Raw genomic sequence first — 22,392 nt, 5'->3', positions numbered from 1 at the left:
ATCTATCTATCTATCTATCTATCTATCTATCTATCTATCTATCTATCTACCTACCTACCTACCTACCTACCTATCATTTATCTGTTGTGTGACACTCTTCCTGGGGAGATGTCACCAAATGTCTGCTCACTCCAAAAGGAGAAAAGATGACAAACTAAACTCCAGCTCACCTTGCTTAACTAATGAGTTTCATTGTCGTTATTTACAAGGATATGGATGGGGGCGATTTATAGGAACAGACATGATCAAAGATATTAGCCTCACCAAAAGAGTATCCCAGTATGAGTGGCAGCTTGTGATAGCTGGAGATCAGCGTTACAGGTTGGAGTCAGTCTCTTTTAGACTACTCAGCTGATCTGAGCCTTTTCTAGGCATCTTGGCTGGTCTGAGAATGTCTCTTTTATGAGAGTTCTTACAGCTCATAAAAGTTGGAGGGTTGAGTACAGTGAATCTGGTCAGTTTCAGAGACTTCCTGAAGTTTTTGAACTCTTGATGTCCCGATTTTTTAATGAGCTTCCCTACAGGAACATTTTGTCTTCCATTAGAGCAGCTTGATTCTCAATGATCTCTCCAAATTGATTTTTTTTTATCTTAGAGAAAATTGATTTACAGTGCTACTATCCATCTGTCTGTCTGTCTGTCTGTCTGTATCTATCTATCTATCTATCTATCTATCTATCTATCTATCTATCCATCTGTCTGTCTGCCTGTTATCTCTCTTCATCGTCATCTGTTTATCCTTCCATCCACCCATAGTATACCTGTGTACTATCAACCTATCCGTCTGTCTGTCTCTCTGTGCATCTTTCTCTTTCTTTTCTTTCCCTCCACCCTTTTGAATTTCTGTTTCCATATCTTAATATCTGTGTTACTTTTACTCTTACCAAAGATTAAGTAATATAGAGTATCTACAGGCATTAGTAACAATATTTTTTCTAAGTGATACATTATGGAGTTGCATTTCTGCTCTTATCTGTAGTGAATACCATTTTTGTAAATGCAGAGAAAGGGTAACATGTTGCTAATTTGAAAATACCTCTAATTAGTTGATAGCTTCTTTATTTTTGGAACATTTAAGCTTCTATGAATACAAACGTGTGAAAAAAGTCATTTAGCTTATATTATTAAACAATAATAAATTAATCAGAATAAAATTTATCTGGCTGTCTCTCCTGTGAGTACCTATATGAGGGGGATGCTATTGGGCCTTGTAATTCTTATAAAAATTGTGATTGAAATACTAAAGTGTCATATAATCAAATTAGTTTATTCGTCTTTTAATCTTGTTGTTTCTCACTGCCACATTAGCAAGAAAAAAAGGTTTATTTAAAGTGTAAGAGTTTTATATGATAAAGGAAATGTGCACATCATTTCTGGTCTTCAAGGTTATTCTTCTGTAAGAAGAATAATGCCAACAAAAATGACATTTAATATTTACTTTATAGATTTATGATCTTTTAAAAATATCTTAAATTGGGCACAGCCATGCATGCCTCTTATCTCAGCATTAAATATGAGGAACCAGAGACATTGCCTTGTTCAACGAGCTTCCACAAACAACGAAGCAGAGTAAAAAACAAGGAAGCAAATAACCTCACACTATTTTGAGACATATTTTCTATGATTATTCTCTTCTTAAGTTCATATATATGTGGGGTACAGAGAAGCTTTTTTGTAAAAAAAAGATTTTTTAAAAAAATTCTGTGTCTGCATCTGTGTGTGTGTGTGTGTGTATGTGCATATGTGTGTTGTGGCCATAAAGGCCAGAAGAGGGCATCAAATTCCTTGGAGCTAGAGTTATGGGCATTTGTGAGCTGCCCAGTGTGGGTGGTGAAAATGAACCTTGGATCCTCTGCAAGACCAGCCAGTGCTCTTGACCACTGCACCATCCTTCCAGCTCTGAAAGGAACTCTCCCACCTCTTTTTGTTACATGTTTTATTTGTGTTAAACTAAAGAGAGAGACAAATGTTCTTCTAATTAGGTTTTTAATTAAGAGGTGATTATCCAGAAGGCGGGAGAGGAAACTAACTACTCTAGCTCAACGCTCACATTTGCTCATTGCACATAGTAGTGAAAATACGGCCCAAATGGTTTACACTGAGATCCTGTCAGCCGGACCACAGGCTCTAGCATCCTTTGATGTCACCGGTGGATTGAAGCGTTTCTGCTAAACATGCCTCGTGCCCTTCCCTTTCATACCTCTACTAATTTAAAAGATTAGGGTGACCTGGTTTACATGGCCACATTATTTTATTCTTTTATTATCTGGCCACTCCCCACTCCCACAGAGAGTGAACTCAGAGCCATGCTAGGCAAACACGGTGCCACCCACTGCTTCTCCGGCTCTGGTGAAGTGGATGACTAAAACATACTCTGGAAATAACGAGGGGTCATTGCTTGCAAGTCCTCCATGGGATTGACGTAAACACCATGCTTCTTAGGAAGTCATTTGTGTGGAAGCTACTGAGACAGGCTGATTGATACAGTTGGGGACATTTAGCTTTCCAATGCCAACCTGGCTTCCAGAACTGCACCTGAATGCGGTTCTTCCCACCAGCCTGATGGAACCCCACCCCACTCTGTTCTATGAAGCACCAGTGCCCTTTCTGCTGCTGGCCCCTCTGTAATAAATTTTCATTTATTTTCATCAGACTTAGAAATTCCATCACCAATAATCAAGCTTTACAAAGGAAGCGTTGGTAGAACTTCCACATATTTTAATATATCGTTATTGTCCAATTTAATGCTCAATATTAAACTCAAATGGACTCTCAGAATCTTCCCCGGTAGGCTCTGATGCCACGAACAGCTGCAGACAGGAAATCTTAGTGAACTTGTGTTAATATCATTAAAACCATCAATGGTCGTTTAAGCAGCAATGGGAAAATTTTCTATGTAGATGCAACATACAAACTGTAGACAGTTGTACCCATGAAAAATAAAGATTAATGATTGTGAGTTATACTTTATGTATGCACTTTATGTAACCAAAGTTGAGTGTTTTGCCACTGTAAAACCTCCAGTTGGCGTACGGTCTAGCGTTCAGTCAGTGGAAAGTGGACAGGGTTGTTCTCGGTCATGTTCCTGTACTCACCATAGCTTGTCCACCAGGCAGCCCCCTGCTAGCTTTAAGTTATGCTTGTGCCTCAAGCCCAGGCCCCTATCCACTTCAGACTTCTCTTATGTCCAGTGGTAAAACTCCGGTTCCTGCCTACTCCACCGACGCTATTGCACAAATAAAATGGCATGTGAAGATGCTTCTAGAATCCGAGTGTGCCTAGAGATGCCTGGCTTCGACATTATCATGGGAATTTTCACTGAGAAGGTTCTCCAAATCGCCATTTCCTTCTCTGCAGTCAAGAGAAAAAGCCGTAGTGCAAAAGCACATGGTTTTGAGAATTGAAATATGCACATGAATGGATGAGCAATTTCCCCTTGATTAGGATAATACTGCTAGTACTCATTTTGCTGATGAGTAGGATAATGAAAATACTCATTCTGACTTAAGTCCCATCAGGTCCTGTTTTATTGTGTGCTGTATCCTGGGACACGAGGGTCCTAACTACTCTGGACTTCTCCACAGGGCTCTCCTTCGCTATTCTCTCATCTGTGCACCCAGTGTTTGGTTTATATGGATCTCTGTTTCCAGCCATCATTTATGCCATATTCGGAATGGGACGCCATGTTGCTACAGGTACGAATCACTGTCTATGTTTAGTTATATGTTCTCACATAGCTAACAAAAGGGACTCAAGGTGATTACCAACTCCTAATTACCTGTCCAAAGCCCTTCTACCCTACTGATATATGTGAGGTATGTTTATTTATCAGATACACACTATGATTGAGTGCCATATTCCTGTGTTATGAAAGAAACTGAAAATAGAAGTATCGCTGAATTTACAATGGAATAAGAGAATATAAAAATTTGCAAGAAAACAGTTTCTCAAATATTGAAAAATATTTTGGGTGTATTTCTTTGGTTCTTGTATCTTTTTTTTTTAAGGTAAGGATACTCTGTGTGTGTTTTTGTCTGTCTTGGAACTCACTCTGTAGAACAGGCTGGTCTTGAACTCAGAGATCCACCTGCCTCTGCCTTCTGAGTGCTGAGATTAAAGTCATGCACCCCCACCACCTGACTTAATTGGTGTATCTTATCCTACCTCCTTCTGCACTTCTGAACAACACAAGAATGAACACAGAGGGTGGTCTGTCATGATTATTCTGATGACAGTATGGGCTGCATTTCCATGTGAGCTTCACCTAAGCACATGCGCCATGTGTGATCACCTGCATGACCCTGAACACAGTTTTGAAACTCTATTTGTTACTTTTTAAATAAGATGACTCCCCCATTTCTTATGATAGCAAGAGCTCCACGATTAGTATATTGTGTTTAACTGAACACTTGCTTATATTAATGCAGCATTTATTGGGTTTTCCTATTATAAAAAGACACCTTAATCTTAAGTATTCAGCTAAAAACAAAATGTTTTTTTAGCAGAAAATATTTGCAAACATAGCTATTCATTTTGTGTGAGATCTCAGCCTCTGGGCATAACTCTTACAGCCTGTCTTCTTTGGCCAGTTGTTATTGATTGTATTGCTTCCTACTGTCAGAGATCATCACGGGATTAGTGGCTTGGAACAAAGGAAGTCCACGGTTCTGGAGGTCCGTGCTCTGACTAAGTCTTCCAGACCCCAAAGGAGCAGTCAGTGAGGCCGTGCTTCTTTTCGCCGGCTTCAGCTCATTTCCCTGACTTCTCTGTCTTCTAGAAGCGTTCTGCATTCCTGGAGCCCCTGGCCTTTCCGTGGGGGATCTTCAGATCTCCCCAGCCCTGCTCTCTTGCTTCTGTCTTCTGTAGTTACAAGAAGTTGTGATTGCGCCGGCTGTCTCCAGACAGCCAGACAGATAATTGCATTTTTAAGACCAGCTGAGTAGTGAGCTTAATTTTGCCTGCTGCATTTATTATTTCTTGCCATGGAGCATACGTCCTTCTGGATTCTGAAGATTGGGATAGAAATCTTGGGAGGTCATATTTTTTTTTTTAAGATTTATTTATTTATTATGTAGACAGTGTTCTGCTTGCATGTATGCCTGCAGTCCAGAAGAGGGCACCATTACAGATGGTTGTGAGCCACCATGTGGTTGCTGGGAATTGAACTCAGGATCTCTGGAAGAGCAGCCAGCACTCTTAACCTCTGAGCCATCTCTCCAGCCCCCGAGGTCATATTTTTTATTATCACACTGAAATATATATATATGCTTTTTTCCATAAAATGATTTGTACTTGTGTAAATTTGGCTTTTATATCATTAACCTTTTCTATGAGTGAGAGAGCAAACGTTGGCGGTCATTTTAGACTTGCCACCTGAGAAGTCCTCTGCGCAACAATATTCTCAGGGAGCTAGTTAGGGAAGCAGACATACAGGTGGGTCCACTTCAGACATGCTGGATTAGAACTGGCATTTTCACAAAAAGTTTTACATACATGTGCTTGCACACACACACACACACACACACACACACACACACACACGTCTTTACATAATGACATATTTCAGCCAATGAAAATGGCATATCACATAAAACTGTTCATCATATCATATCACATTGGGCATCACGGTGGAGTCGTCTGGGTAGTGTGTTATGATGTACCCACAGCAGTGGAACTGGCCACAGTGAATTCTCAAAATGTATCTCTACTTTTATGAGGCATACAACTATATACAAAATACATATTTAGTACATATGTGTGCATGTGTACACATGCACATACGTCTGTTTGTATATATGTATATAGCTCAGAGCAATATGTACACTTCAAGAATTTACATGTTCTTGTCTTAATGCCACCTTTTAGGTGAACATTAATTTGTATTATATGTATATATATATTTTTTTTTCAGGAGAACTAGGAAAAAAACTCACAAAGTTTCTTATGACAACACAGATTAAAGTCACAGACATACAGCTTACACAAGTATGGAACCCAAACTCTCTCTTTTTTTCTTTCTAGACAACAAAATGTTTTAGAATACTCATTGAATTAGAGTTATCTTCCAGATAGATAAAAAGGAGAAAACCACAGAATGAATTAATAATTTTCTTCAGTTTTTACTTGTTTATTATTTAAAGCAAGGTTTCACTAATGATCCTCCTAACCCGGCCTCTGGGATGCTGGAATTACAGATACTTTATTGGTTTTTAGTTGTTCTGCCTTCTAACTTTGTCACAGAGCATTTAAGTATGTCTGTAGCAAGAAAGAGCAGAAGGTTTTAGAACTGACTTCACAGACATTTCTTCTTTTTGACACAAGATAAAAGAAAAAGGCAAAACAGGCTTTCCCAATAGACCATAATTAGTCTAGTAGTTAACGTCATGTGTGGTAGTTAGCCTTCAGAATCCCAGCACGTGGGAGGCTTCTGTGGGATTCTAAGAAATACCACAGATTCAAGCCCTGCTTGAGGTACATGGTGAGTTCTAGGTTGGTCTGGATCACAGAGTGAACTCCTGTATCAAAACAACAAATTAAAAAATACATAATTTAATAATCCTGAAAAGTATAATTACATAAGCCATTGCATTTTATAGGTACTTGCTGTAGATATTCTGCTGGTTTGCATAGTTTCAAAATTATCGTTTATTTAGACTCTATAACTAAACAGTTATTACTAAATAAGTTATTAACAGCTACAGATATGTCAAAATACACCTTTTGCAGACTTCACAGGCATTCTACTGTACAGTAAATGTGGGTGGCATCCTGTTTTTAAGTTTGTACTTCTCAGAGCCTGCCAGCGTTGCTATTGGTTGAAAGCTAGTTAATACTAGTCATCAGCGCAGGCAATAAACAGGTGTTGCTTTCCATCCTGATATAAATGACAGGGGAACCAGAAAATGACTTTTGGGACCTTCCTGTGATCTTACTACAAGGGTCATTGAATCTTTAAAGATGCCCACAATATTTAACATACAAATCATATTTCTCTTTTATTTGATCATATTTTAGTGTAGGTGGGAGATTTATGTTTCCTGAAACTTTTTTAAGGGTCCAATGTACTTTTGTGAAAGACAAGCAACTTATCATGAATTTTAGCCTCCCCCTGAGGTGTTTGGAATGCGATACCAAATTGCTAAAGGTAATAAGACATTATATGAATCATTTTAAAAATTAAATTTGTTCCTTGACATTTTCATCCACGTAAACATTGTGATCACTCCTTGCCCTTCCACCTTCCATTGTCAACACTCTCTTTGCAAATCTTTTTTTCATATTCAAGTTTTTGCTTTAAGATGCAACATGTATAATTGGAACCAACAGTGTGAGCTTGGAATTCTCTGTTGGAGCATAGGGGGTTCATCAATGGTTGTCCAAATGATATCACTGACTCCCCAACTTCCATAGTTCATCAGTGTTCACTAGCAAAATAGGAGGGCATCAAAGCTTCTTGAGTCCCCCAACCATCTGTGCTTGGCCATTAACAGGCTCATTCTTGTGTAGGCCCAGTGGAAGAAAGCACAGTTGCTCTGAGTTCATATATCTTTGAAAAACAATTACTTCCTGAAGCCAAAGTATAAAGATGTTGAATATGCTAGTTTATTTAGCAATTTGGATTTTCATGATTAATTTATGGGCCCTGGCAGTTTGTTCATGACAATAAAAAGTGTACTCAATTATGAAGTCATTGGAGGTAGAAAGCACATAGCATGGTGAGAAAGAACTGGATTCCCTAGTTGTGACTGGAATTTGAGGCCCATCTTGGAAGCTGAGAGCTTGTTTCGGTAGATCAGAGGACCTTACATTTTAGACAGCAGGTGTGTAGTTATCCATCAAGGTCTTCGAGCTTTCCTCCTCTCGTTCTCTTCAAACCCTAAAGTCTGGGTACTTAGTGGGTAAGGTGAGTTAGACAGAGAGTGAGGTACTGAAGGTGGCATTTTTTATATATTGGAGGGTTGGATGTAAATCTAGGCCACAATCCTGCATCTTAGATATTCTCTATTCAGAGAGTTAGGTAAGCGTGTGACCCAGAAAGACACGGTGGCTCGGTGGACATCGCAGTAAGTCAGATGTACTGTTTCTTTCATGGAGTGGGGTGGAAGGAAAGGCAGAGAAATGGGGTTCACTGGAGTAGAGTTATTCCTAATAGCTCTTGTTGGCTTTTCAATATTCATGGAACAATTGAATGACTTTTGAATGTTTACAGGGGCGATCTCTAAACCATTCTCATTTTCAGGGACCTTTGCCTTGACATCCTTGATATCAGCCAATGCTGTGGAAAGGCTGGTCCCCCAGAGCAGCCGGAATCTCACCACACAGAGCAACTCCAGCGTGCTGGGCTTATCCGACTTCGAGCTACAGAGAATCGGGGTGGCTGCGGCAGTTTCCTTCTTGGGAGGCGTGATTCAGGTGAGCAGCTTCGAGATTGCAGAGGACCGAGGGACAGGAACAAAGGGAGAGCGAGCAGTGTTGCATTTGGGTTTTTAACTGTAGGTTTCTCTCCAGATGTGTTTTATGATTATAAAAATATATCGTGGTTCTGTAAATGCTGGTTAGATAAATGAAGAAGATTCAACAAATTATAGGCACAGAGAAACATTTAGTAAAATCAAAACTTTAAAAGTTTTTCTTTTTTTGAGTTGGGAGATGCACATGAAGTTAGATGGGTAGGGAGGTGTTGGGGGCCTAGGAAGAGTTGGAGGAGGGGAAAGACTATGGTAAAATGTATTGTGTGAAAAGTTTTAAAGATAAAACATTATGTAAAATTTTGATATTTTTAAAGTGTGGCAGAGGCACCAGGACTTATCCCTCCTGCTTGTCCTGGCTTTTTGGGAACCTATTGTCTTTGGATGGATACCTTGCTCAGCCTAGATATAGAAGGGAGGGTCTTAGACCCTCCCCAAAGCAATGTGCTTACCCTCTCTGAAAAGTGGATGGGAGTAGGGTGTGGGGGGGGGTAAGTGGAGGGAGTGGGAGGAGGGGAGGGAGTGGAACCTGGGATTGGTATGTAAAATGAAAAAAATAGCTTGTTTTTTTTTCAAAAAATAAAATAAAAAGAATATCACACGCTGAATAAATGTATAAACAATAATAGAAAAAAATTTAAAAAAGAGTGTTTTATGACCTGAAGAGATGGCTTAGTGGTCAAAAACACTTGGTGCTCTTGCAAAGGATATAGGTTCACTTCTCAGCACCCACGTGGAGGCCAAAAACTGCCCAGCTAGTTTCAGGGGATCTAGCTCCCTCTTCTGGCCTCCGTAGAAACCGGGCACACACACACATGGTATAATACACATGTAGGTAAAATACACATAAGCTAAAAACATTAATACATTTTAAAAATGATTGAATGAACTTCCCTGTAACACAGTAAATCCATGCTGTGTTCATACATGACCAGAGTATCATTGGAAGGTATGTTGTGGGTGAAACTTCTACAATAGGAAGACGCAGCTAACTTTCTCGAATGCTTCTCTACTTAAACACTTTATGATTTTGCTGTATAGGTGGGCAGGAGATAGGACTTGGTCTATACCCTCGGCGTATTGGTGTGAGGCTTCTGGACTCAGACACTATTAGTCTCTGCCTCTTTTACAACTCCGAATGTCTGATGAGGACACACTGGCTATTGCCACATTCTCCTCGGCATACCAACATTTGATATTTGCTGTTTTTAATGAAATGATCATGCTCAGATCCCTCAGAAGCAACTTTAAGATGGGCATGTTGTGCCAGTCAGTCACTTTTGGTAACTGCTATCACACCTGATTAAAATGACTTAGAAGAGGAAGGATGTGGTTATGCCCACAGTCACAGGACTGTCAATCCACTATCGCTGGGCTTTATTCTGGGGCCAAGAATGACATAGAACATCACAGAAGAGCATCATGGGGTAGCCAGAAAGCAGAGAAAAGGTGAGTGATTTGGATGCTGGCAGCCTCTGAAGCACGTGCCTGCAGCATGGCCTCATCCCTTGATGTTCACCTCCCAGTAACACCACAGAACCATGATTCTGTCTGTGGACTGGGTCACCAGTAATGATCTAATCTTTACTCTGAACGTGGATTGGGGAAAAAATCTTCAGTACATTAGTTTAGAAGATGCATTTCACACTCAAACTGTAAACACACAGAGAGGCACTATTAGGCACACACTTCCTAATTTAGTGGTCATTTTTGCTTACTCATTTCTTGTAAACTAAATTATGTATTTACAACTTTTCTGAGTGTCTGCGTTCTGGGCTGGTAGTCTATCTTGAAATAGTGTGCTATTATATACAATATCATATATGAGCAGCAGAAAGGAAGAAGAGCTGGTGATTATGTGAATACATGGAATGGAAAAAAATGTGATCTAGGAAAAAAGAAGCGAAAATCCTTAGAATATTGCCTTCTGATGCTGCAGAAGGGCTGCAGAGTCAAGGTGTGAAATGCGATAAGAACTTGATAGTTACTGAGAAACAGAAGCTGTGTCCCCAGGAAGACTGAGCAGACTAGCGGGCCTGTCAGCTATTCTGTGTGTAGAGCAGTCTTCCAGGAGGTAAGGCCCGGCTGTGTGACACCGTGACCTTCACCGAGTGTTCCCAAGCATGGATGATGCCAGCATGCACAGAGATGTGTGTGGGCAGGCTTGCTGACCTCTGCTTCCATGCTCCTTGGAAGACTCTGGAGTACCCGACCCTGGCTCTGTCTCAGACACAATCATGACTATGGGGCAGAGCTGCGAGTCACCGCCGTCTTCAGCTGTGTGGCCTCGTGACGGAAGCTCGGATACGTTGTGTTGAATTTATTGACTCCTCTTAATTCCTGCTCATTTGTATGAAAATGTCTGTACTAAAGTGGGAAGAAGACCACAATGGTAAAAATAATGAAGCTTGTTCTTGCTCCATTGTTTACCTTCCTCTTTCTCTTACCCAGTGTAGCACAAAACAAGCAGTTACAGCTGGACATTAGTGCTTCCCAGATCTGTTATTATTAACAGACGAGTAACGTCTTCTCAGTCTCATCTTAACCATTTTCCATGAGTCTCAAACCATCAGCTCGTGTTTTAGTATCTGAAGCATATTTGGATGAAGAACTTGCATAGTGAAATACAAAAGCAGAGGCCAATATTTGAACAAGAAAACGAAGTCACGTTGCCCTTACCGCAACTCCCTAGAAAGCTAAGAGTAAAGCAGGATATTATTAAATATAATAAAATCATCTCATTTCATGGGCTTTTATTGCTTGTAAAATGGGATCCAGATTGTTGTATGTTTCTCTTCTAAGCTTGTCAGACATCTATCTGGTTTCCTTCCTCTGTCCCAGCACTAGGTCCTGGGTGTGTATCTGTGAGTTTGTCATTTGACCTCTGCACCCATTGGTCCCTTGTTGGGCTAGATCCTTGGCCTTTGTGAGATCCTTTGGAATCACCTCCTACGTCATCACTTCCGTCTCTGTCCTAAGTCCATGGGCAATGAGGAAAGTGTTCTGCAAACACAGGATTCTTTACAACCATTCTTGGGTCATTTTTCTCCCTTTTATGTTTCTCCCTGAAGGCTCAATACATACAATTATTAATGATTTTTAAAATTTATTTATTTATTAAAAATATCCACCTCCTTCCCCTTCTCCCATTTCCTTCCCCCTTCCTCCCTGCTCCCCCTCCCCCTCCCTCTCCAGTCCTAAGAGAAGTCAGGGTGCCCTGCCCTGTGAGAAGTCCAAGGCCCTCCTCACTTCATTCAGGTCTAGGAAGGTGTGCATCCAAACAGACTAGGCTCCCAAAAAGCCAGTACATGCAGTAGAATCAAAACCCAGTGCCATTATCATTGGCTTCTCAGTCAGCCCTCATTGTCAGCCACATTCAGAGATTCCGGTTTTAGCCCATGCTTGTTCAGTCCCAGCCAAGCTGGCCTTGGTGAGCTCCCATTAGATCAGTCCCACCGTCTCCGTGGGTGGATGCACCCCTCGCGGTCCTGACTTCCTTGCTCATGTTCTCCCTCCTTCTGCTCTTCATCTGGACCTTGGGAGCTCAGTCCAGTGCTCCAATGTGGGTCTCTGTCTCTATCTCCGTCCATCACCGGAAGAAGGTTCTATGGTGATATGCAAGATATTCATCAGTGTGGCTATGAGATAAGGCCAGTTCAGGTACCCTCTCCTCTGTTGCCCAAGGACCTAGCTGGGGACATCTCCTTGGACACCTGGGAACCCCTTTAGATCCAAGTCTCTTGCCAACCCTAAAATTGCTCCCTTGATTAAGATATCTTCTTCCCTGCTCCCATATCCACTCCTCCTCCATCTCAACCATCCCGTTCCCCCAAGCTCTCCCCAATTCTCTCCTTTTCCCTTCTATCTCCCCATCTCCCCTTCCCCCTACCCCACCCCCATGCTCCCAACTTTTGCCCGGTGATCTTGTCTACTTCCAATATCCAGGAGGATAACTATGTTTTTCTTTGGGTTTACCTTCTTATTTAGCTTCTTTAGGCTCATGAATTATAGGCTCAATGTCCTTTGTTTATGGCTAGAGTGAGTACATATCATATTCATCTTTTTGGGTGGGTTATCTAAGTAATTATTTTTCTGTTTACATCCATTTGTATGCAAAATTCAAAATGTCATTGTTTTTTACTGCTGAGTAGAACTCTAAAGTGTATATGTGCCACACCTTTATCCATTCTTCTATTGAGGGGCACCTAGGTTGTTTCCAGGTTCTGGCTATTACAAATAGTGCTGCTATGAACATAGTTGAACAAATGCTTTTGTAGTATGATTGGGCATCTCTTGGGTATATTCCCAAGAGTAGAATTGCTGGATCCTGAGGTAGGTTGACTCCCAGTTTCCTGAGAAACTGCCACACTGATTTCCAAAGTCGTTGCACAAGTTGGCATTCCCACCAATAATGGATGAGTGTTCCCCTTACTCCACATCCTCTCCAGCATAGGCTATCATGTGTTTTTGATTTTAGTCATTCTGACAGGTGTAAGATGGTATCTCAGAGTTGCTTTGATTTGCATTTCCCTGATCGCTAAGGAGGTTGAGCATGACTTTAAGTGTCTTTTGGACATTTGAACTTCTTCTGTTGAGAATTCTCTGATCAGTTCTGTACCCCATTTCTTAATTGGGTTAATTAGAGTTTTCATGTCTAGTTTCTTGAGTTCTTTATATATTTTGGAGATCAGTCATCTGTATGGTTGGTGAAGATCTATTACCATTCAGGAGGCTTATTGTCTGTGTCCTTTACCTTGCAGAAGCTTCTCAGTTTCAGAAGGTCCCATTTATTTATTGCTGCCTTCAGTGTCTCTGGTACTGGTGTTGTATTTAGGAAGTGGTCTCCTGTGCCCATGCATTCAAAACTACTTCCCACTTTCTTTTCTATGAGGGTCAGTGTGGCTAGATTTATGTTGAGGTCTTTGATCCATTTGCATGGGGATAGATATGGATCTATTTGCACTCTTCTACATGTTGACATCCAGTTGTGCCAGCATCATTTGTTGAAGATGCTTTCTTTTTTTTTTCATTTTATAATTTTAGCTTCTTTTTCAAAAATCAGGTGTTTTGGGTGTTTGGATTAATGTCAGGATCTTCATTTTGATTTCATTAGTCAACCTCTTTGTTTTTATGTCATTACCAGGTGTCTTTCATTACTATAGCTCTGTAATAGAGCTTGATGTCAGGGATGATGGTGTCTCCAGAGTTCCTTTCTTGTATGGGATTGTGTTGAATCTGTAGATTGCTTTTGGTAGGATTGCCATTTTTATTATGTAGATCCTACCTATCCAAGAGCATGGGAGAGCTTTCCATTTTCTAATATCTTCCTCAATTTTGTTCTTCAAAGACTTAATGCTCTTATCATAAAGGGAAGTAATTGTTTTAATTTGTTGTTTACACACATACACACACACACACATATTTTACTTTTAATTCATTCTTCATCCCTGCTATTCTCTTCCATTTCTCTACCTCCCTCCTTTTGATCTCTTTCCTCCCCCTAAGTTGGTTTCCTCTGCTTTCTTATTGCATGTCTTCCATTATATTATTCTATATGCAGCTCCCCTAAGATCTCTTCCTCCCCTTTCACAGTACCCACTCAAATCAAAAGTCAACATCTGAGAAAAAATATGTCACAGTTTTCTTTCTGAATCTGGCTCATATCACTTCACATAATCATTTACCAATTTACTTGAAAATGTCACAATTTCATTTCTCTTTATGGCTACATAAAATTTTATTGTGTACATATACTCCATTTTATATGTTCAAATATTGACAGATGTAGAGGTTCCATATCCTGAAAACTGTCAATTATGAAGCAATAAACTTGAATGTGAAACAGTCTCTGTAGTGTGTTAACTCAAAGCCCTTTCGATATATCTCGGGTCATATATGTGGGTCATATGATAATCCTGTACATTTTTAGGGAGCCCCACACCTCACTGACACCTGAGCCGTGTTTCTTTACTTGTTTGTCCTCCCCTAAAACTTTCTCAATATCTTCACCACTATTTGCAGTTATTCGTTTTATTTATGATAGTCATTCTGACTGTGATGAGAAGCAACTCTAAAACATTTTCTTTTCTTTTGATCATTTTCAGTATTTGTTAACCATTTGTATTTCTTCTTTTGAGAATGGTCCGTTCAGTCCATTTTCGCATTGATCTGTTGGACAGCTTGATTCCTTTTTTGTTTCGGTCTCACTGTTCTTTAATACATTATATGAATTCCTCCCATCTCTGATGCGTAGCTGCGAGGATTTTCTCCCCTTCGCTAGGGTGTCTCTTCACCCTGGGGATCACTTTCTTTGCTCTGCGGAAGCTTTTTAATTTATGGAACTTTAGCTATATATTTTTGGATTATTTCCCAAGCTGGAGTTCTGTTTGAAAAGTTCTCGCCTATGCCCATATCTTGAAGTTGTTTACCTATTTTCCCCTTAGCATTTTGAAAGCTATAAGTCTTATATCAAGGTCTTTGAAAGACTTCGTTTGTTTGTGCAGATAAGGATCTCCACTGCTGATCTTTCTGCATAGACTTGCCTTGCTTAGTGAGGCTCTTTTGTGCTTCATGTGGATTTAAGATTTGTGTTTTCTAGTTCTGTGAAGAACGTCATTGGTATTTTTAAAATAGATTTATTTGAACCTATAGATTCCTTTCAGTAATATAGACTTTTTACAGTACTAAGCCTGCCAATTTGTAAGCATTGGAGAATTTCCCTATGAGCTGGTATCTTCTTTACTTTATTTCTTTATTGTATTAAAGATTTTTCTACAGAGGTCCTTCATGTCCTTAGTTAATTTTATTTATTCCTAGATATTTTATAATGTTTAATAACTATTCCAGATGGGATTTTTTGCTGATTTTTTTTTCAGTAAGCTATTTTTTGTATTCATAAAGTTTATTGGTTTTTATTTTTTGTTTTAGTTACTGTTATTTATTTATTTATGTATTTATTATGTATACAATATTCTGTCTGCATGTATGTCTGCAGGCCAGAAGAGGGCACCAGACCTCATTCCAGATGGTTGTGAGCCACCATGTGGTTGCTGGGAATTGAACTCAGGACCTTTGGAAGAGCAGGCAATGCTCTTAACCTCTGAGCCATCTCTCCAGCCCCTAGTTACTGTTCTATTGCTTTGAAGAAATACATGACCAAGGCAATTTTTTTAAAATTTATTTTTTTAAAAAGAAAACAATCTTTTTTCATTATACATGCCAATAAGTTCTCACTCTTTTCCCTCCTCCCACTCCCTCCACATTACCCCACTTCCCACCCCCATCCACCCTCAGAGAGGGTAAGGCACATTGCTTTGGGAAAGGTCCAAGGCCTTCCCTACTATATCTAGGCTGAGCAAGGTATGCATCCAAAGATAATAGGTTTCCAAAAAGCCAGTACATGCAGTAGGGATAAATCCTGGTGCCACTGCCAGTGGCTCCTTAGTCAGCTCCAGCCATGCAACTGTCAACCATAATCAGAGGAACTAGTTTGGTCCTATGCGTGTTCCTTCCCAGTTCATCTGGTGTTGGTGAGCTCCTATTAGCTCAAGTAAACTATTTCATTGGTGTACCCATCATGGTCTTGATCTCTTTGCTCATGTTCTCATTCCTCCCACTCTTCAACTGGTCTTTGGGAGCTCAGTCCAGTGCTCTGATGCGGGTCTCTGCCTGTTTCCATCAGTTGCTGGATGAAGGTTCATATTCATATTTTTGGGACTGGGTTACCTCACTGAGAATGGTATTTTCTAGTTCCATCCATTTGCATGCAAAATTCAAGATGTCATTGTTTTTGTTTGTTTTTTTTTTTCTGCTGAGTAGTGCTCTAATGTAATTGTGCCACATTTTCTTTATCCATTTTTCAGTTGAGGGGCATTGAGATTGTTTCCAGGTTCTATTACAAATAATGCTGCTATGAACATAATTGGACAAATGTCTTTGTAGTATGATTGAGCAGATTTTGGGTATATAAGTAAGCATTTAATTGGGGACTTTCTTATAGCTTCAGAGGGTTCGTACATGACCATCATGGCAGAAAACAGCTAGGCATGGTTCTGGAGCAGTAGCTGATAACTGTACATCTTGATTGATAGGCAGTTGACAGAGAAAGAGGCTGGCACTGGGCCTAGTATGGGCCTTGAAACCCACCAGCAGTGACACACTTCCTCCAATGAGTCCACACCTCCCCAGTAGTTTAGAGCAACTGGATACCAACCATTCAGACATATGAGCCAAATGGGGAGCACCTCATTCAAACTGCCACACTTCACTCCCTGACCTGCCCCAAAGGTGGTAGCCCTATCATAATGTAAAATGAATTTAGTCCAACTTCAAAAGTCCTGTAGTCTTTCAGTTTCAACACAGTCTACCGTTTCTTCTGAAACTCAAGGCCAGCTCTTAATCGTAACCCCTTGTAAAATAAAAAAAAAAAAAATCAAGTCACTTGCTCGCAACATACAATGGAATAGAATATACATTAGCCTTCCACAGGGAGAAAAGGGCACATAGTAAGGAAATACTGGAACAAAGCGAGACTGCAAACTTGCAGGACATATTCCAAATTCTGCCTTAGTTGGCTCTCCAGATCACCAACACCTTTCAGCTTGTTGAGTGCAGCACACTTCTCTCTCTCTTGGGCTGGTGGTTCCTCTCCTGTTAGCAGCTCTTCTCGGCAGGTCTAGTTATCTCCAGCACTGTGGAGTCTCAGCTCAATCCAGGCTTCACCTTCACAGCTCCATGCAATGTCTTCTCTAAGCCTCCATGCAGGGACTGCCCTGCCAGATGCCTCGACCCCAGTGGCTTTCCTTGACCATGGAGGAAGATTACATAGCTCTTTCCCGTGTCGTTATTGACTTTACATTCTGAACCATGTGGCCAAAGCTGCTGAATTCTGCTGCCTGCTTGGGCTGAAACCTGGCCACCTGTGTAAACTTTTGACTTGTTGATAGGTTCTAGGCCGAGGAAATCCCTCTGGCTTGTTCCTTCCACGGAGTACAGGATTAGATGTGTTGGGTCTTGCCCTGCGGGTATGACTCTCTGATTTAGCATCAGGCCTTTCCTTTAAGCTCTCTATCTCCTGGCGCATAGAACGTGGCTCCAGCATCACATTTCCAGGTGCTCCTTTTCTCTTCTGTAATTTTGTGTTTCTTCCAATCCAGCTTGTAGATCTGCACATGAGCGATCGCTCATAACTACATGGCACAGCCAATAGGAGGCTGCCTTGCAATCTCTGCCAGTGACATTAATCCAAAACTCTTCAACTGAGCCTCAGGCAGACTCTTAGGACAAGGGCACAATAAATCACAGTCTTTGCCAAAATATCGCAAGAATGGTCTGTAGGCCAGCTGCCGGCATTAGTATTGTTACCGTCTAAAACCTTTGGAACCAGGTCTCCATAGTACCAACCGCAGACACTGGGTCTTGTGTGGGCTTTAGAAATCTCACAACCAACCCACAGTGGCACACCTCCTCTGACAAAAATCACACTTCCTAATTTTAACTGGGAAGCAAGCATTCAGAAGTTTGTGCCTGCTGGGGCCATTCTTGTAACGGCGTAAACGAATACAGACAGATTGTAAAATATATATATAGCTTTAATAGACTTACAGAACCACCGTTCCGGGGAGACCAGGAAAGCAGAAGCAGCTGCTGGGAGCATGCTCGCCAAATTTATATGCAAACATTAGCCCGAGGCGAACACACCCCCTAAGGGGCGGGACTTATCCCTACACATTCTCATTTAAATTACCATAGTTTTGTATACTACAACGTTTTTGAATCTTGAAGGTCTTGTAGTATAGAATCATACTGTCTGCAAGTAAGAACACTTGAGCTTCTTGCCATCCTACTCGGTTCCCCGTTTATTACTTTCTCCTGCCTTACCCCTCTAAGACTTTGAGAACTATATTGAATGAAAATAGAGTGGGTTCCCTTGTCCCACTTCTTTAAATATATTCAGCTCCTCTTCATTTAGATTAAGGTTAGTTACTTAGTCTGTTATATATCTAGACGTTATGATGTTGAGACATAGTCTTTTAATTCCAAAATTCCATCAAGGCTCTCTTATGAGGAATGGCTACTGGACTTCAGCGTATATTAAAATAATCTTTCATTACCATTCAAAGTCTATATGTTTTAATATGGTTATTTATTTGTTTTGAACAAATCTTGTATCCCTTGTATAAAACCAACTTGGTCTTGGGGTTTGATATTTTTAAATCTGATTTAAAATGTTTATTTCTGAACAGGTTCTTCCATGTAGATGCTGAGTTTGGATCTCCTACTGTCGTTAATGCCCATCTCTTTCTGCTGAAACTGTTCTTCCACACCAGATCCCTGGTCCTCTGCTGTCTTCCTGCAGATTCACGGTGTTTAGTTATGGTGGCTTCCATGAACATAGATGGGGAATGATTCAGAACGACTATGAGTTCTTATTTTGTTCTTGAACATGTTGCCAAGTGTTTTATTGAGAACTTTTGTATTGTGTTCATCAGAGAAATTGGTGTATCATTTCTTAGCAATGTTATGACCTTACCCAGAAGGCCTTTGGTAGTATTCTTCCCATTTCTGTTTTCTAGAATGATCTGAGGAGTACTAGTATTAGTGTCAGCTTACCCTTAAGGGTTTATTAGAATTTGTCAATAAATCCATCTGTCCCTGAGCTTTTTCTTGTTGGGAAATATCTTACTACTGTTTCATTCATGTTCATTTTTATGGATCTGTTTAAGCTGTTTATGTCACCTTAATTTATTTGGTTAAGTCATATGTTGCTAATAATTTATCCACTTCATGTAGATATTTTAATTCATTGAAATGTAAGTTTTCAAAATATTGCCTAATAACTATTTGCTTTCTCCTGGAAATTTTTGTATCACCCCTTTTGTTCAGCCTCACAGTTTATTAGTTGGGTCTTCTCTCAATTTCTTTTGGTTAGTTTGGCTGACAGTTTCCAAATTTTGCTGTCCAAAGAACAGAGTTTATGTCTGATGGGTCCTATGTGTTGTTCATTTAGTCTCTATCTTATTAATTTATTTCCAGATCTTTATTACTGTTTGTTGTGACCTACTGCTTTGGTTTTTTTTTTCATTTTTGTTTTTCAATGTTTTCTTTTTTTATTGATTTCTACATTTTTCTCTGCTCCCCTCCCTGCCTCTCCCCTCCCCTTCAACCCTCTCACAGGGTCCCCATGCTCCCAATTTACTCAGGAGATCTTGTGTTTTTCTACTTCCCATGTAGATTAGATCTATGTATGCCTCTCTTAGGGTTCTTGTTTTTAAAATCTGCTGCCATATTGTATTATTTATTCATGATTTTACTTTTTAGAGTTGGAACTCACAGTTGTAAATTTTCTTGCTAGAGCTGCCTTAGTTGTATTTCAGCGTTGCTAGGTCAAACTTCCATAATGAATGGTTTATGATTGAAGAGCATTGCTCAGTGTCCAATATTTGTGTAGGTCCATCTGGTATCGATTTTTTTTGTTGTTGTTTTCATACACTGTGAGCTGAGAAGTTACAAGAAATTATTTCACTTCTTTTATATGTACTAAGTCTTTCTATATGACATAAAATGTGTTCTAGTTAGAGAGTGTTCTTTTGGGCTTCTGAGAAGAAAATGTGTATTCCATTTATGTTGGTGGCATAATCTGTTTAATTTGAGCTATGGCATAGCTTAACGATGAAGGCCCTTTGTTAGTTTCCTGTTTAGATGATGTAAGTAAAGATGAGATTGGGCAATTGAAGGCAGTCAGTATTGTTCTTTCAGAGCCCAACAGTGGGCAGTAGTGATGTTTTAAAAAGACAATCTTAAGTGCCAACTTTCAGAGTACTTATTTTTATAGTTGTTCTATATTCTTATTCTTGATCAATTGTTCTTTTTGTTTATATGTGATTCACTTTTTAAAGTTTACTTTATCTTATAAAATAGCTGTGCTGGCTTAGTTTTGGTTTTTATCTGCTTCTTGGTTGACGTCAGTCCTTGGACTTTCATTCTGGGAGTGTCTTTCCTAGTGAGACATAATTCAACAGACTGTTGGACCTGATTTTTTGTTGTTGTTTTTGTTTTCTTTTCTTGTTGGTTTTTGTTTTGATTTGGTTTGGTTTTTTTGAGACAGGATTTCACTGTAGCTTTGGAGCCTGTACTGGAGCTTGCTCTTGTCAACCAGGCTGGCTTTGAGCTCATAGAGATCCGGCTACCTCTGTCTCCCTGGTGCTGGGATTAAGGGAATGTGTCACCACCACCTGGTTGTTTTTGTTTGTTTTTAAAGACAATTTCTAGTCTGTGTGTCTTTGTGGAAGTGTTTAGGCCATTTATATTTTAGGTTTTATATAGTAACTTAGTGATTTGTTTATTTGACTGTTCAATTTTACTATTTTTCTCTCTCCTACTAGTATTAGAGCTTAGTATTAGATTTTTTCCTGATTTCCTGGGCAGGACACTGTGGATTTCATCCCAGCTCTCCTTTGTTCATCTGATCCTTTCATAAACTTTATTTTTCCCTGCGCTCTCTGAGGTTCTCCTTTGGATACCTCCTGTAGTGTTTCTTGTAGGTCTTGAACTTCCTTAGTTTATGTTTGTTATAAAGTGTATTTTTCCATCAGCTTTTAATGTTAGCTTTGCTGCCCATAGGTGTCTGGTTGGTAGCTGCTTCCTCCCTGAGATTGAAAATACATCATTCCACTCTTTTTTGGACTTTGATAATTTAAGAGCTAATGTATTTATCTTTAAAGGTGAGCTGGTGTTTTTCTCAAAACTTTTAATATTATTTTTCTATTTTGTATTTTTCTTTTTAGTTTCGGAGGGTGTGTACATGCATGTGTGTGTGTGTGTGTGTGTGTGTGTGTGTGTGTGTGTGTGTGTGAGTGTGTGTGTGCATGGATTTGTGTGCATGCTTCCATGCATGGGTGTGCAGAGGCAGCAGAACACCAGGTGTTTTCTTCTGTTATTCTCTACCTGTTTGCTTGAGACAGAATCTCTCACTGCAAGAGAAACTCACTGTTTCATCTGGACCAGCTGGCCAGCAAGCTCTCAGGGTTTAGCTGCCTCTACCATCACTCTTGGGATTATATGTACATGTTTGTCATGGCTCCTCTTTTTTTTTTAAACTCGGATGCTGGGGACTTGAATTCAATTCTTGTTTGTATAACAAGAACTTATACCCACTGAAGCATCTCTCCAGCCTCTCTCCTTTGTGTTTTTATGGCTTTGCTGTGATTCTTTGAAGAGAAAGTTGTTTTGTGGTCCTATCCTTTGGGAATTCTAAATACCTCTTGTGTTTGGACGTCCATTTGTTTCTCTATAATACACGTTCACATATATTTTTCTTGACATAATGATATTTGAAATTAGTACTTCCTTGATCTTGTCCTCCATTCTTCCATTCCTTCTGATATTATTTGCATGCTTGGTTGAGTTTATTGTTGATGACTTTAGCTATGCTTTTATTTGTGTTGTCTTCTCTCTCTTTCTCTCTCCCCTTTCATTCTTTTTTGTTATACTTCTGATTTTTATCATTAATTTTGCTCTAGGTTCTTATCATTTTTTTCTCTAGGGTTCTTTGATCTTCTTTAAGGCACACATCGTCTTTACTATCTAACTTTTAAAATCCTCAGATAGCATTTTCCCATTTGTGGTGCAATTTATCTCAGTAGTTGAAAAGTGATGATCTGGGGAGAATCATGTTTCTAAACCTAGTTTCATTTTTTTCTAAATAGGATTTTGGAATAGTAGATTGATTTTTTCCATCCCTCTTTTTGCTTTTAATATTTATTATTTCCTTCTTTGACTATTAGGGAAGTATTTGTTGTTCATTTTCTATTTACAGCTTATAAATCAATTATTTATTATATTTTTATTGACTTATTAAGAATGTTTAGTGCTATGCATTTTCTTTACTTATTGTTCCATACATATCCAGTGGGTTCTAATTTAG

At 39.6% G+C, this 22,392-nt stretch overlaps 1 protein-coding gene across 3 annotated transcripts in view; it reads left to right on the top strand.

Moving 5' to 3' along the window:
- The window catches only part of Slc26a7 (solute carrier family 26 member 7), a 107,341-nt gene that overhangs the window by 21,771 nt on the left and 63,178 nt on the right, over positions 1-22,392 (top strand). For all 3 annotated transcript variants that reach the window (XM_005362327.2, XM_026786546.1, XM_026786547.1), the window contains 2 exons: positions 3,585-3,695; positions 8,240-8,412. In XM_005362327.2, the coding sequence (XP_005362384.1) occupies positions 3,585-3,695; positions 8,240-8,412 (284 nt within the window). The remainder of the gene's footprint in view (positions 1-3,584; positions 3,696-8,239; positions 8,413-22,392) is intronic.

Source organism: Microtus ochrogaster, linkage group LG5, assembly GCF_000317375.1.
Source record: "Microtus ochrogaster isolate Prairie Vole_2 linkage group LG5, MicOch1.0, whole genome shotgun sequence".
NCBI classification, from domain to species: Eukaryota; Metazoa; Chordata; class Mammalia; order Rodentia; family Cricetidae; genus Microtus; species Microtus ochrogaster.
This window is presented reverse-complemented; position numbering and strand designations above follow the sequence as displayed.